Here is a 14629-nt window from a genome sequence, read left to right as displayed (position 1 = left end):
ACCACAAAGCCCACGTTTGCACACACACCCGCGATTACTACGCCTGAAACACCTCCGAGGAGACCCGGGCCGGCTTGGGACTCGGCAGCGGCGGCGGCGGGCTGGCGAGGCGGCCCGCGGGGCATGGGAGCAGGTAAGTCCGTGCATTATTGAGCCTCGGGCCGGGCAGTGTGACCACAGCCTCGGGGACGCGGGACGTAGGATGGAGGAGGATGGAGTTTTCTGCGACTCCTGTGCCCAGGATCAGCGTCCCGAGCTCCTTCTCAAGGCTGAGCCTAAGATGTAACCAACTTTTGCGTGCACTCTCCTTGGAACCTCAGTGCAGCTCCCCGCCCCGAGGCAGGGAATTCCAGAAACGTGGGGGGAGAGCTCGGGCTCGGAAGTCCTCGGAATCCGTGTAGTATTTCCGAACGACCCGAACTCCTTCGACTGGTTCTGGGCAGCTTCTTGACTCCCTGAGTCTTTCTCCTGGCTGGGGTGAGAGGGTCGTGCCTCCGTGCGCTCTGGGCCAGTGATCCCCAAGAGGGGACGTGGCTTCCTAGGAGAGCCTGTCACACACACACACCTCAGCCCTGGGAAGGCGGGGCCCCGGAGGTGTCCGCCAGGACCGGGTGGGGAGACGTTCCCAGCCATCCGCCTGGCAGGAAACGTGCTCGACCTCCGGGCCGTTGCTTCTCCCGAGGGTGGGGCTTTGGAGAGGTGACAAGGAGCGCTCAGTTGGTGCGTAGTCCCGCGCGACTGCCTCTTCTGGGGTCCCGGATCCTTGGCATCTCTTGCGGCAATTGGTAAGGTAATTCATGTCCCTCCCTGTGTGGCTTGGGGTCCGAGGCACTGGTTGCCCAAGGCCCCTTTAGGAAACCGACACGGCACAAATTTTAGGCTGTGCAACTTTTAGAAGGCACGCTGTTAAAACTGGATTTTTTTTTTTTTTTAAGCCAAGCCCCAGATTACGAAAGGGACTGATTCCAGGGTTGTTTCAAGGGGAGGAGAGAATGTGCCCGACTTGCAGGAGCCAGAGGACTCGCATTTTGTTTTCCACTGAACTGGGGAGCCCGGGTCTAACCTGGGTCTCACTGCCCTCCCCCGCTCCCGGGATGGCCCGGGAGAGTCTCCTCTTTTCCAGCCCCCAGGTGACCTGGGTCACCGGGGCCTCGCGGGTTGTAACCCCTTGTGGGGGAGTGAACCGAATTCTGGGAAGCCCGGATCCCAGGGTCCGGGCGGGAGCTTGCTGCTCCTGGGAACCCGGCAGTAGCCTCATCTATTCCTTTGTAACTTGCACGGGCCTCGGGAGTCGGGTGGGCGCCTCTGGGCTGGTTGCTAGTGGACCCGGGGGACCCGGGAATCAGGCGACAGCTGCAGGAATGTGGAGCTCCTGGGTGCTTCGGCTTCCAGAGCACCGGGGGGCGAGGACCACGGTTTACGCGGAGCCATTCCCCGCCCCCTGGACCAGTTTCTGAGACCCAGAAGACTTCGTTTTAGCTCTCCTTCAGGTGTTTAAGTGAAATTGATCGCCACCGTAAACAGCATTAACCACAACTGTATGAACTTCCCTTGGAGCGCTTCCGAGAATGAATGGCAATTCTTGACACTGGGCGGTGTCTTTTACTAAGTTTCCTAAGGAGCCTCAAACTCTGGCCTCCGGGCTTTCCTTTCCACTATCTCTAGCATTCTTAGGATTGTGTAAACGAAGGAGTACTTTTTGCCCAAGGACCTACACCATATTTCCATCATAATTGTACATTGTTGAAAATGCTTGTATTCTTACATCTTGTAATTTCCAAATTAAAAAAAAATTAAAGCTTGAGTTTTGCCTGTAAGGCCATCCCCCGTCCTTTTAACCCAGGTTTATCGTGTTGGCTTCTGGTTCCCTCTGACAGCCAGAGAACTTTTGAAGAAAGAACTGGATGTAGAGTTGAGGGTATTGGTTTCAGTGAGAAAGAGCTGGCTAAACTTTGCAGAACTTCATTTTGGGGAAACAGAACCTAGAGCAGAGGTAACAATAAATTATAATTATAAAGCAATATCTCATTCTTTTATTCGGTTTGTCACCTAGCTTGGTGTGGAAGATGGTGGTGTTTCCATAGTCTGTATGTGGAAGTGGAGGGTCGCACGGAGGTGCCTTGTAATGAAACTTTGAGCCTGTCTTCCGGCAACCAATAATGACTTGCTCCCAAATGTTACTCAACTTGGAGACCCCTGCCAATTAGTGGCATAAAGTATCAGTCAGTGGTAATGTCACTGTTAAAATTTTGGTCATCTGCAGTTCTCCCAATTTGCCCAGTCTTTCCTTGTCCTCTGATCTCCCTTACTGCTGAATCTGTGTAGCCTGTAAAGGATTTTGATTATCAAGAGAAAATCTGAGATTATCTTAAGGAGCTGGCAAAGTAAAACTTTATGATGAAGGAATATTAATGTGCAGATGAAACACAGTTCTGTGCAAGCAATTTACTTTTCTCTTTTGTGGGATGGGAAAAATCTTTTGAAGACCTTGGCTAAGACCACTTATGAAAGAGAGAATTAGAAATATATTTCAAGGGAAATAACTAGTTGCTTTCCAGTAAGAGAATTTTTTGCTGGGAAAAGCTGATTTTCATAGTAAAATTTTATGTGCATTCTTCTGAACAAAATTTTTGGTACTCGAATGTAATAAAATACCTTTAAGTATTTAGCAAATCTTTGGCAGGTATTTACCCCCCAAAAAGAACCTAATTACATGATAATCCATAAAGTACAATAGTAGTGGACAGTATAAAAAGTGAAAAATGTTTTTATAATCTCTCAAAATCTCGCAGATTCAGGCTGATGATCTAACCCATATATTTCTCCCTTTTGGAGAGAAAATTGTTCCTAAAGCTTTAGCAATTCATCAGTTTTCATCTACCTCAAACACTTTAACATTTAAAACCTGTTTCTAAGGTGACCTTGACCTCTTTATTATTAGAATATACCCTTTTCCTAACTACTAAGGAAAAGAAATTTTATATTTTATGTATTTCTATTGTTATGAAATATATTATAAAACAATGTGGTGTGTCCTTGAATGTTGTATATTATAAACATAATATGTAAGAACTTCTAAATAGTGAATAGATATGTAAAATGAACTGTATTACAAAATAGTAATGCATATGATGTGTCCTTGAATTAAATAATTGAGTTTTCTAAGCCTAGCTAACAATAAACTCTGGTTTTGATATCTATTATAATATGTGAATTAATGTCTATTATTTGTAGATTAATATTTGGATGTTTTGACTTATTTTCCCAATTAAATGATTGATTTATTTAGCTGGCATTTGAGATGCTCATAAGGGGATGTTAGGGTATAGCCAAGTTGCTGAACTTAAACTTGAATTCTGATTCTGTTTGGGTTGCTTGGGCATTGTGTTCCAGAAAGTTCTAGGACAGTGCATGTCTAATTGATGACATTTTAAAAGAAAAGTGGTACTGCAGGGTAGAATCCTCAATTCTGTAAATTCTCATCATGCCTCGACTCTTTAATTACTAAAAGATTAAAATTATTTTGAGTGATGTCTATTCTCAGGAGAATTCACATGATGGGTTTTCCAAAATAAAATCTGTGTCAATGGATAGAACATGTAACTGTCCAGATTTACATATAATCCAGACCATTCCTGAGATCAGACTTTTTGGTTATCTCCACGTGTAAATCTCAAACTCCATCAGTCCAAATCACACTCCTTGTTTCGTCCTTCAGATTCTCATGCTTCAGTGTTCCCAACTCATTGAATGTCTCAATTGCACAGGCCAAAATTGGGCAGTCAATTTGTGCCTCAGTATCCTGAAACTCTCATATCTAGTTAGTTCCCAAATCCTATTGGCCTTCATTTAATATCTAATAGCCCACATGTCCACCCACTTCTTTCTATCTGCACTTATTTAGGCCACAATCATATGTTGCTTCCCAGCTTAAAATCATCTGCTGTTTTCCCACTGCTCTTCGGAGAAATAACAAAATCCTGTACAGTCTGTCTTTACAGCCCTACCCCTGGTCCTGTCTACCTCACCTAGTTCAACAAATCCCTCTCCTCTTAGGCTCCAAAAGCACCTGCCTTTGCTCAGGTTTTCGAATGCTCTTTGATGCTTCCTGTCACTCTACATGGGAGATTCTTACCTTTTCCTCTTCCCATCTCTTATCCTTGAAGGCTTGGCTCAAATGTCACATCTTCAAGAAAGCCTTCTTTAATTGCCCAGAGCAGGTCAGATTCCTCTGCAGTATGCTCATATTACTCTATGCTTCTCCTTTGTACTTTTGTAACTTAGTAGTAGTATAGTGAAATACTCCATTATATAATTAATTACTTGGTGTCTGTGGATTTCAAACTAGTATAGGTTTTGTCTCTTTGATAATCATATTTCCATTGCCCAGATCAGTGCATTATACTTGAAAGTGAAAGTGTTAGTTGCTCAGTCATGTCTGACTCTTTGCAACCCCATGGACGGTATAGCCTGGCAGGCTCCTTTGTCCATGGGATTCTCCAGGCAAGAACACTGGAGTGAATTGCCATAGGCCCCAAATAAGTATTTGTTGAAGGATTACTGTATGAAACCATATATAATGTGCTTGTGTGTGTGCTCAGTCGCTTCAGTAGTGTCTAACTCTTTGAGACTCCATGGATTACAGCCCACCAGGCTCCTCTGTCTATGGGATTTTTCAGGCAAAGATACTGGAGTGGATTGTCATGCCCTCCTCCAGGGGATCTTCCTGACCTGCAGATTGAATCCTAGACTCCTGTCTCCTGCAGTGGCAGGTGGTGTCTTTACCACTGAGCCACCAGGAAGCCCACATGTAATATATGTACATATATTTTAATATTTATAGTCATATATATTATACATCTATGATATATATTGTGGTTATATATTACATCTGTATGTAATATGTTATACATAATATATATGTCAGCATATATTACTATATTACAACATATTAATATAGTCTTGTATATTTTAAAAAATCCATGTTTTTCCTTTTCTCTTTAGGTATTGATGTTGATAATTATAGAAAATTGAAAGTCTTTAAAAGAGGATCTTGTCAAGCCTTTGGATTGTACTGAAGTGCAACTAAGATGGCCAAGTATGGAGAACATGAGGCCAGAGCTGACGATGGGCAGAATGAGTTCAGCGACATCATTAAGTCCAGGTCTGGTAAGTAGTGGAAGCTTCAGAAGATGGCTGATTTTTGTTCATAAGCTACAGAGGAGACATAGGATTTGGTTTGTTTTGCACTGTCCTTAGGAGACAAACTTCTTTTGAGAAGCAGAAATCTGACGAATGCCGATGGCTCTGTAAAAGGGAACGCAGCATCTCTGTGTGTGCTGTGCTTAGTCGCTCACTCGTGTCCGACTCTTTGCAGCACCCTGGACTGCAGCCAGCCGGGCTCCTCTGTCCATGGGCCTTCTCCAGGCAAGAACACTGGAGTGGGTTGCCATGCCCTCCTTGATATCTCTGTGTATTCTGTCTTAATTTCTCAATCCATCTTGGTCTCCTGGTATGTTGATTGGCATTGCTTGGTGAAACTGCTGCCTGGTAGCTGATAGCTTTTCATTTTTAAGAAGCCTCTTGAACATAAAAATGCAGCTTAAAAAATGATGCTTTAGGTAGGAAATGCTGTGGTTTCTGATGAGGTGGGTAGTCCTCCTGAGATTTGCTTTCATACACCCTCTCCCCCATCCCATTTCTAACCAGTGCTAGGCCAGTGTTTTCTACCTGTGCTTCCCTTTTTGAAGCATCTTACAAACCTTCTCAAGGTACACTTTTACCTAGGTTATCTAGTAAGCTAGATTAAGACAGATGAATGGTTTTCATTGAAGATCTAAATTGATGACATAAGGATACCACTCCCTCCCCCAGTCTTTTTATATAACCAAGTACTCTACCACTCTGGCTGTATAACTGAATCAACTGGGGAGGGTTTTTTAAGTAGAGATACGTTGGCTCCACTCCAGACCTACTGAGTAAAAGTTTTGGTATTTTTAAAAAGCATCAAATGTGATTCTGAGATAGACTCTATGGGGAGATATTTTTGAGCAGCCAGGACCTGAGTTTTGAAAATTACACAGAACTTGACCCTGGGTGTGAACACTATACTTAAGTAACTTTGAGAGTTACTTTGGGCTATAAACTTAATACCCAGTGTCACTTTAAAACCAAAAAAGGAACCTCATGTCTGTTTTTGCTATGTGAACCATCTTTATATTATGTTAGAAGGTTGTTTTTTATTGTATGAATCTGCAGAAATATGCACTGAAAATAGGCTGTAAATTAATAGAGATGAGGGTTTCCCTGAGGGCTCAGATGGTAAAGAATCTGCCTGCAATATGGGAGACCTGGCTTTGATCTCTGGGTCAGGAAGATCCCCTGGAAAAGGTAATGGCAACCCACTCCAGTGTTGTAGCTTGGAGAATTCCACGGACAGAGGAGTCTGGTGAGCTACAGTCCATGGGGTCACAAAGAGTTGGACATGACTGATCTACTGACACACACACACACACATTTAAGGTATATTTCCCTTCATGGCCCTAGTGTTGGTTGGTTGGTAAAGACTGGTTATTACAGTCTTGGCTCTAAATGTGTAGCCTCTACTGTGTAGTTTGAAGGATCTTTTAGGGGATACAGCTTAACATCCTATTTTAAAGTATGCTCTGAGAAAGTTTAATGCCCCCTAAAGTTTGTCTTGATTTAAATGCTTTAGTTGTATAAAGTACTATGTTGATGTAAGGGATTACTAATATCTTCTAAACAGTACAGAATGTATGTCCAGAAAAATATAAATGTACCAAGGAGGAAAATGACAGTGAGACAATTTAATGTATCCATGCTTGTCATGTTCTATAAATTGTGAGGAGTTATGTTCTTAAATAGTTTTCTGAGTCAACCACCATGGTAAGACCTTTGATATTTATAACTGTACTTTAGCCATGTCCATAAAAAAGTAATTATATAAGTTTAAAAATACGTGTTATATATGATGAGTACACATAACTTTTAAACTACTCTTTAAATTAAAAATGATCATTTCAAAAGACTGACTATTCTCATACACTATTGGGGACAGTTGGGGGGAACTTATTAAGTTTTTAACGTATGCATTCCAACTGGCCCAGTACCTCTATTTTTGGAGTTTTGTTTGGAAGTCACAGAAATATACAAGCAAAAAGTTGATCATAGCATTTTTATTACAGAAAAAAAAAAACTAGAAATTCCATAAAAATCCAATACTGAGGATTGGTTAAATCATAATTTCCCAAAGCATTTGAAACAAGCCTAAGTTCTAATGTATAAGTTGAAAAAGGATGTCACAGGCAAATAACTTTAGGAAACAATGGTTAACCTATGCTGTTTCTTTAGTGTAGGGCACTTGACCAAATCATATAGAATCTCAGTGGAGCTAATTACGGTGTATTCATAAAGTAAAGATTATACATTCATAAAAATGTTATGATATGTATATATATGAACATAGAAACATGTTCTTGATGTTGTTATATAAAAATTATGTGCAATATGAAATCATGTATGTGAAAAAAATTTTTTTCCCCAATAAAGTTCAATGGAATGTACACAAAAATGTTAATGCTGGTCATCCTGGCATTTGGGGATTATTATTTTTCTCTTTTTCACTCATATGCACTTTAAAAGCTTTTCAATGAGTCTGTATTACTTCTTAAAGTATTTCTAAAGTATTCTTAAAAATCTCAAATTGCTTCAAGTGTTTTGATGCCAAGGTGATGACTGTTACTTTCTTTTTTAGTTTCGATGGCTCCTACTTCAAAAAGCATTGAAAACTTAGCTGTTGCATAGCTGAGATCTGAATCACATTCTTTTGGCTGGATTATGTTGCAAAAGGCAGTAGATAAATTTGGATTTGAATGGGCCTGTTAATTTCAATCTTGCTTTCTGAAAGTCAAAGGAATCATATACAAATAATGCATATTCTCCTATAGGAGAATTTTGATTCAAATATATTTCTGTGTTTCTACCTTTTGAGGGTCTAGCTATGGCGGAGGGGATAGAGATTGGGGTAGGGAAGACCTGATATTGAGGTTATACTGATAAACTTTTGTCTTGGTTCATGAAGATTTGTCTTTTTCCTTCTCAAATCCTTAAGTTTGGACAGTCTAAAAGCCTGGCTTCATAAAAGTATTGGTGCATTTTATGTTAAGGTATTAGGATCATTTATATTGCCCTCATTCAATTTTAATTTGCTTTATGCAGTGTATGAGGTTTAATAATTTTTAAAGTAGTTTCCACCAACTAAACAGAAATCTGAAATATCAAGAGTAGGTGATGAAATATTTCATGAATATAGAAATCACATATTTCTTAATGATTGTAATACATTTGTCTTGGATTTGAGTGAATTTTAGAAAAGAACTTGAAAGAATATGACCTTTAATGATTCAAGGTTTGGAATTGGGTAGAAGTAAGTCTTTCCCTAACTTAAAGACATGCAAGTCAAATTTGCCTGTCATTAATCAGAAAAGAACTTGAAAGAATATGACCTTTAATGATTCAAGGCTTGGGATTGGGTAAAAGTAAGTCTTTCCCTAACTTAAAGACATGCAAGTCAAATTTGCCTGTCATTAATGATAGCCAGAATTAGTGAGCTTCAGAAAGTTTTACAATTTATTAAGTATTTTAAGTGTAGGTCAAGAGTAAGTTTTTTTTTTTTTTTAAGTGAAATATGTTATCAATGAAGTCTGTGGTGCGTAAACTTCTGCTGGGAACATTTTAAATGTGAAATAATAAAATGGTTTGAGATATGTGTAAAATCAAAGAATAGCCTCACTGCTATTTTATTCTATCAATAGTGACACTTTAATGCCAGTAACATAGAGTAAGTCAACCTTTTCTGTTCTTCTCAGTGCTGTTCTGGTAGGTTTTAGCTCATAGCCCTGTAAAGAGGGTAGACCTCGGGGCTAAAGACTGCCAGCTAGCTCCTTGTGCGGATTTTGACTAGTAGGGATTAGAATCACAGATTCTCACATGGGAAGGGGCCATTTGTTGAATGAATTAGTCGGTAAAACTCCGCATTGTTGTATGATTCAAAACATTCTTGAACAGCCTTTAGGCAGGAAGCCTGAGTGTAACAGTTTTATCATTGCTTCCTTCACTTTTTCTCTTCTTGTGTAATTCTGACCTAATTGTGGATGGAACCTGAGAGGTCCTGTTGCCTGGCCATGCCCTTGTGTACCCAGCGTCTTCTTGCACACCTCTAGTAATGGGATCTCACTGATTATGATCATTCTAGCAACTGACATTTATTGAATACATGCAGCGTGCAGATGTGGTGCTCAGAGTTTCATCCTCACAATGACTGTTTCACAGATGACAGACATGAGCCGCACAGAAGTAATTTGCCAAACTGGCCTTCTTTCTATTTCTGCAGAGACCCAGCCATGCCTGCCTGAGGGCCTTTGCACATCCCTCTTTGCCTGTCTTTGCCTGATGGGCTCCTCTTCTTAGGTAGATCTAGGCTTTAGTATCGCCTCTGAGAAAACTTGCCTGCTGACTTTAGGAAGTAACTCTCCCAGTCATCTTTTTGTTGTTGTTGGTACTGTTTATTTACAAGACTTTCCTGCTCATCCTGTGATTAAGAATCCGTCTTGCAGTGCAGGAATGTGGGTTCGATCCCTGGTTCAGGATCTCAGGGTTTTCCCTGGTGGCTTGGTGGTAAAGAATCCACCTGCTGATGCAGGAGATGCGGGTTCGATCCCTGGGTCAGGAGGATCCCCTGGTGAAGGAAATGGCAAGCGGCTCTAGCATTCTTGCTTGGGAAATCCCACGGACAGAGGAGCCTAGCAGGCTACAGTCCGTGGGGTCACAAAAGAGTCAGACATGACTTGGTGACTAAACAACAACACTGGGAACTGAGATCCCACCTGCTGTGGAGCAGCTAAGCTCGACCGCCACAGCTAGAGTCTGCGCGATGAAAAATCCCACGTGATGCAACGATGACCTGGCACTTCAAAGAAATAAATATTTAATTATTTGGCTGTGCCAGGCCTTAGTTGTGGCACCAGGGATCTTGAGTCTTTGTTGGCAGCATGCAGAGTCTTTTAGTTGTGACATGTGGGATCTAGTTCTCCGACTAGGGATCGAACCGGGCCCCCTGCATTGGGAGTGCAGAGTCTTAGCCAGAGGACCATGAGGAAGGTCACTCCCAGGCACTTTTGACTGTATCAGTATATGGAGTTCCCCCATATTCTGTCTCTCTCTGGTAGTTTTCTTGTTTCTGTGTGTGTGTGTGTGTGTGTGTGTGTGTGTGTTAGCTTCCTTGGTAGCTGAGATAGTAAAGAATCTGCCTGGAATGCAGCAGACCCAGGTTTGATCCCTGGGTGGGGAAGATCCCCTGGAGAAGAGCATGACTACCCACTCCAGTATTCTTGCCTGGAGAATTCCGTGGACATAGAAGCCTTACAGTCCATGACGTCGTCAAGAGTCAGACACAGCTGAGCAACTGACACCTGAACTTTTCTTTCAATGTCCTACTCAACTTAATTCCACAAGAGCAGGGACCCATGCACCCCTGGGACTCAGCCCAGTGTCTAGCTCATAGCAGGTAAGCAGTGAATGTCTATAGTCAATGAAAAAGGCTACGGAGCTAGAAATGTCAAGAGCTGGGGTGATCTGACCCCAGAAACTCTGCATTCGAACTCTGGATAGAGTGCCCAGTTTCCTAATTTACCAGGTAGTTTATTTTGTTGCTGCCAGATGGTGCTTTGTTTTTTTCGTGCCTAACTTTATTCCTTAGAAATTTTGCAGAGTATTAATTGTTTCGCTACATCCCTCTGCTTCTGCCTTTATGGTTACAAAATTGGGGCCCTTGGCTTTGAGATAGAGCTGCTCCAGGCTGCTGGCGGGCATCCTGTCCTGCCATGGGAAGGCCGGTGGCAGGAGACCTAACCTGCTGCTCTCAGCCCTGATTATTGGCTCTGGTCTCTGTCATTCTCTTTTAGAAGTTAGCAAAGGAGAATACCAGAGGACCGGCAGTCCTCTGGGTGGAAGGTAGAAAAACTGATAAGCTTTCTGACGTGAATTCCCTTTTCTCTTTTCCTTTGCCTGCTGCTCAAGGCTTTTAACTGGCTGGTGAAAAAAAAGGTAGTGGATTTCAGATGGACTGCAGTCTGGCACAGTTTGAGGCCTGGTCTGATGCCTGGATGGGTATCTATGGCATTGAATGGGTTGGTTGGGGAGGAGGGGACTGGGAGGGGAGAAAAGGGAGGCCAGTGAAATAAAAATAAAATGAATTCTTTACTATGGAATATTATACCTGGTTAAATTTATAACAGGTCTAACAATGATACTGTGTTTGCAAGATACTATGTTTCAACTTTCTTAAGAAGATGTGGTTTTATGAAGCTTGGGAGGAAGGTTACCTTATTTGTTTATCTTTTAGAGGCCTTTCTTTAGGAAAAACAGTGGTTACGTTGTATTTCCCATTGGTCTTCTTTCTTTTTCATTTAAAGAAATATCTGTGTGGGGATTTTCCTAAAGAGTTTAAGGGACTGTGAAAAATAGTTGTTTTTTTTTTTTTTCTTTCCCCCCAAAGCATTACTTGGCTGGAATGCCTGTGCTTTGAAGGGAGTCTTTGAGTGTGTTTGGTTTTTTCCATGAGCCCTGGGGATTTGTGGTGAGGGACAGTGACCCTGGTGGAAATTCAACTCTTAACAGAGGAGAACAGCTATTCTTGTCATGCACATAAAATATTCTGTGTTGGTACCTCATTAGGCTGAAATAGTGCCATCATAAAAAAGATTTCTGCATTCATGTGATTCTCATGACCTGTAACTAAGGTTGGGAAAGCTGTGTAGGTGATCTGTTCTCCACAGGAAAACATAAATTTTGGAGAATGTTCTAAGCAGTAGAAGTCTTTAGTATATAGACAGAATGGAAAATTCAGTTTTATTGGACCTTATTTGAGCCCAGATTTGAACTAGATGTCGATAGGATGATTTTCAGGAAACAAGGGAACAGGCAAGATCATTGAAGCAGTTGTAAATATTAGTTAAAATTCTATTGCGAAAGATTACTCAGGTGGTTTCACATGTACTGGTTAGATTTTTTTTTTTTTTCTCTTTAAGCTGCGTGTGTATGGAGGCATAGATATTTACTGTTTTACTCTTTTTATTTTCTGGTGTGCCTTAACTGCTTAATAATAAATACAGTCAGTTTAGTATTTGAGAGGTGAGTCGGTGTGAAATTTTAACATATATTTACTGTCGAAATGATGATTGTGGATTGAGACATCTAAGCTGGACCTAGTTCTTTCACTTTTCCTTGCTCTACCCCTGGATTTGCAAAGGTCAAGTGTGGGAAGCAGATAGTCCCAGCCTCCATGTAGCTCTCTGGCCTTGACATTCGTGCCTTTTCACAACCAAACACCTGAGATTTATGTATATTCTGTGAACCTTCTCTGTCAGAAGCTTGTTCTCCTAGCCTAGCCGATAATAGGAATTGTTTGTGTGTGTGTGCCCTCTTGGCAGTTAAGATTAAAGTTTGCATTGGTACAATCTTATACCGATTTTGAGATCTGTTTAATTAAAAAAGCAAAAAAATCAGTTTTGTTTGTCACAGTCATTAAAATCAAGGTGTAAAGCAGGAGAATAACATTTTGTAGGTGAATATTTTCAAATGAACTTTTTTTTGGTGGGTGGGTGGCAGGCTAATTATTATGATTTCTGTCTAGCTCATCAGTCTCAGTATTGAATTATGTAACATTCTTTTTCCTGAAGATCAGGACAAAGCACACTGACAAGCACATTGATAATGACATTTCTGATAGAGCAGAGAAATCTAGTAAAAAATATGACTTTCTGTCTCTAGGCTGGCACAACTTAGAAAAATCCCATGATTAAAAAAATATTATCTGCTGAGATCATCTTCTCTAATTCCATTGTTTTAATGTTTGCACATTTGTCCCAGGCCGTGTTCTGATTAAGATTTTGGTGTAGGATATTTATGTCCAAAAAGGCTTTAATACAAATTGATTGGTTCTCTTGCTCCTTATGGGCGAGTCTTGTGATTTTCATTAGTTCAGTAATTACATAGATGTTGACATATGCTTTTATTTTGAAAGTCGGGTTTTGGGCTCAGTCTCTCAGAGTTCATAACTCTGGCTGCATGTCAGAACCACCCTTTGGGATTCCCACTCAGTCATGTGGGGTGGGGTCCCGGCGTCTGGAGTTTTAACAAGCTCTGCAGTTACTGTTTAGTGCCGTTGATTTATGGACAAAGGAAGCAGGTTTAAGACTCTTGGAACCAAAGTGAAAGTGGTCTGTGCATTTCAGAGGAGAAAGGAGAGCTATGGTCCAATGTTGAAGATTATTTCTACTTCTTCTTTTTAAATAATTTTAAGAGGTAATGGATTTTGTGGTATTGGACTTTTTTTCTTTTGCCTTGTATTCTTGTGCTGAGCAAAGGTAAAATTGTGTAAAGAGAGCAGGAGAGTGATGAAACTTTGGTGCTTTTCTTACTGTGGACTGTTGAACTGGAAGATCCTACCAAAATATCCAGCCCTGAAATATTTCTTCTTGGAGCACCTTGGTCTTCAGTTTGGTGCATTTAGCCTCTTCCTGCTGCAAGGTTAGAGTCAAAACCTGAATTCTTTCATGGAATGCTCTGAACTTATCATAAAAACTTACTGTCTGTTTTTTTCTAAGAAAAATTTCCGAGACAGATATGGTTTGACTCATGGTGAGAAAAAAATCCCACATCCATCCTTTATGTTGATTTCCTTTCTTTTTACTTAAGTTATAATTTATTCATACAGTGGAATTATTTGCAATGAAAAATCACAAGTTCTTTCTGTATTGATATGGGATGGTCTCTAAGATATGATATAAAATGCAAGAACATAATAACTTGATGGTAGTTTTCTTATCTTCTTTAAGGTTAATAAAGTATTACAATTGCATTTACCTCCTTGTTTTTGTAATTGTACTTATTTTTTTAATAATCTTTATTTTTTATTGAGGCATGTTTGATGTACAATAATACAATATGTTATGGGTGTACAATGTAGTAACTCACAATTTTTAAAGGTTATACTCCATTTATACTTATTATAAATTATTAACTATATTTTGCATGTTGTGAAATATATTCTTGTAGCTTATTTTATACTTAATAGTTTGTACCTCTTACTTCCCTACCCTTATGTTGCCTCTCCCCTCACCCTCTCCCCACTGGTAACCACTAGTTTGTTCTTTATATCTATGAGTCTGCTACTTTTTTGTCATATTCACTAGTTTGTTGTATTTTTTAGATTCCACATGTGATAACATGTAGTATTTGTCTTTCTCTGTCTCATTTATTTCCCTTGGAGCATAATGCCCTCCAAGTCCAATATTAGAGTTACAAGAATTTCAGTACTTTTGAGGTTTACTTGTCAGATAATTGAATTGTCTTAAAAGATAATCAAATATGTCAACTGTGGTTTGAGCTGCTGAAAGGAGTTTAAGTTTGTAAAGGAAACCAAGGATCAAACCCCCTGTATTAGTTTCTATGGCTTCTGTAACAAATGACCACAAGTTTTACAGTTTAAAACAATGGAAGTCTATAGTTTCCCAGTTCTGGAGGCTAGAAGCCCAGGATAGAGGTGTCA

At 40.5% G+C, this 14629-nt stretch overlaps 1 protein-coding gene across 2 annotated transcripts in view; it reads left to right on the top strand.

Annotated features, from left to right (window-relative positions):
• Nucleotides 1-657: 657 nt before the first annotated feature.
• Nucleotides 658-14629, top strand: part of UTRN (utrophin) — a 546437-nt gene continuing 532465 nt past the window's right edge. The window contains exons 1-2 of one of the 2 annotated variants that reach the window (XM_070461578.1): nt 658-785; nt 5005-5164. In XM_070461578.1, coding sequence (XP_070317679.1) covers nt 5101-5164 — 64 coding nt within the window. In that variant the 5' untranslated portion in view covers nt 658-785; nt 5005-5100. Of the gene's footprint in view, nt 786-5004; nt 5170-14629 lie in introns of both variants that reach the window. The other variant, XM_070461576.1, reaches the window with a different exon arrangement.

This window comes from Odocoileus virginianus, chromosome 34, assembly GCF_023699985.2.
Source record: "Odocoileus virginianus isolate 20LAN1187 ecotype Illinois chromosome 34, Ovbor_1.2, whole genome shotgun sequence".
NCBI lineage: Eukaryota > Metazoa > Chordata > Mammalia > Artiodactyla > Cervidae > Odocoileus > Odocoileus virginianus.
The sequence above is the reverse complement of the archived record's forward strand: the minus strand, read 5'-3'. Positions and strand labels throughout refer to the sequence as shown.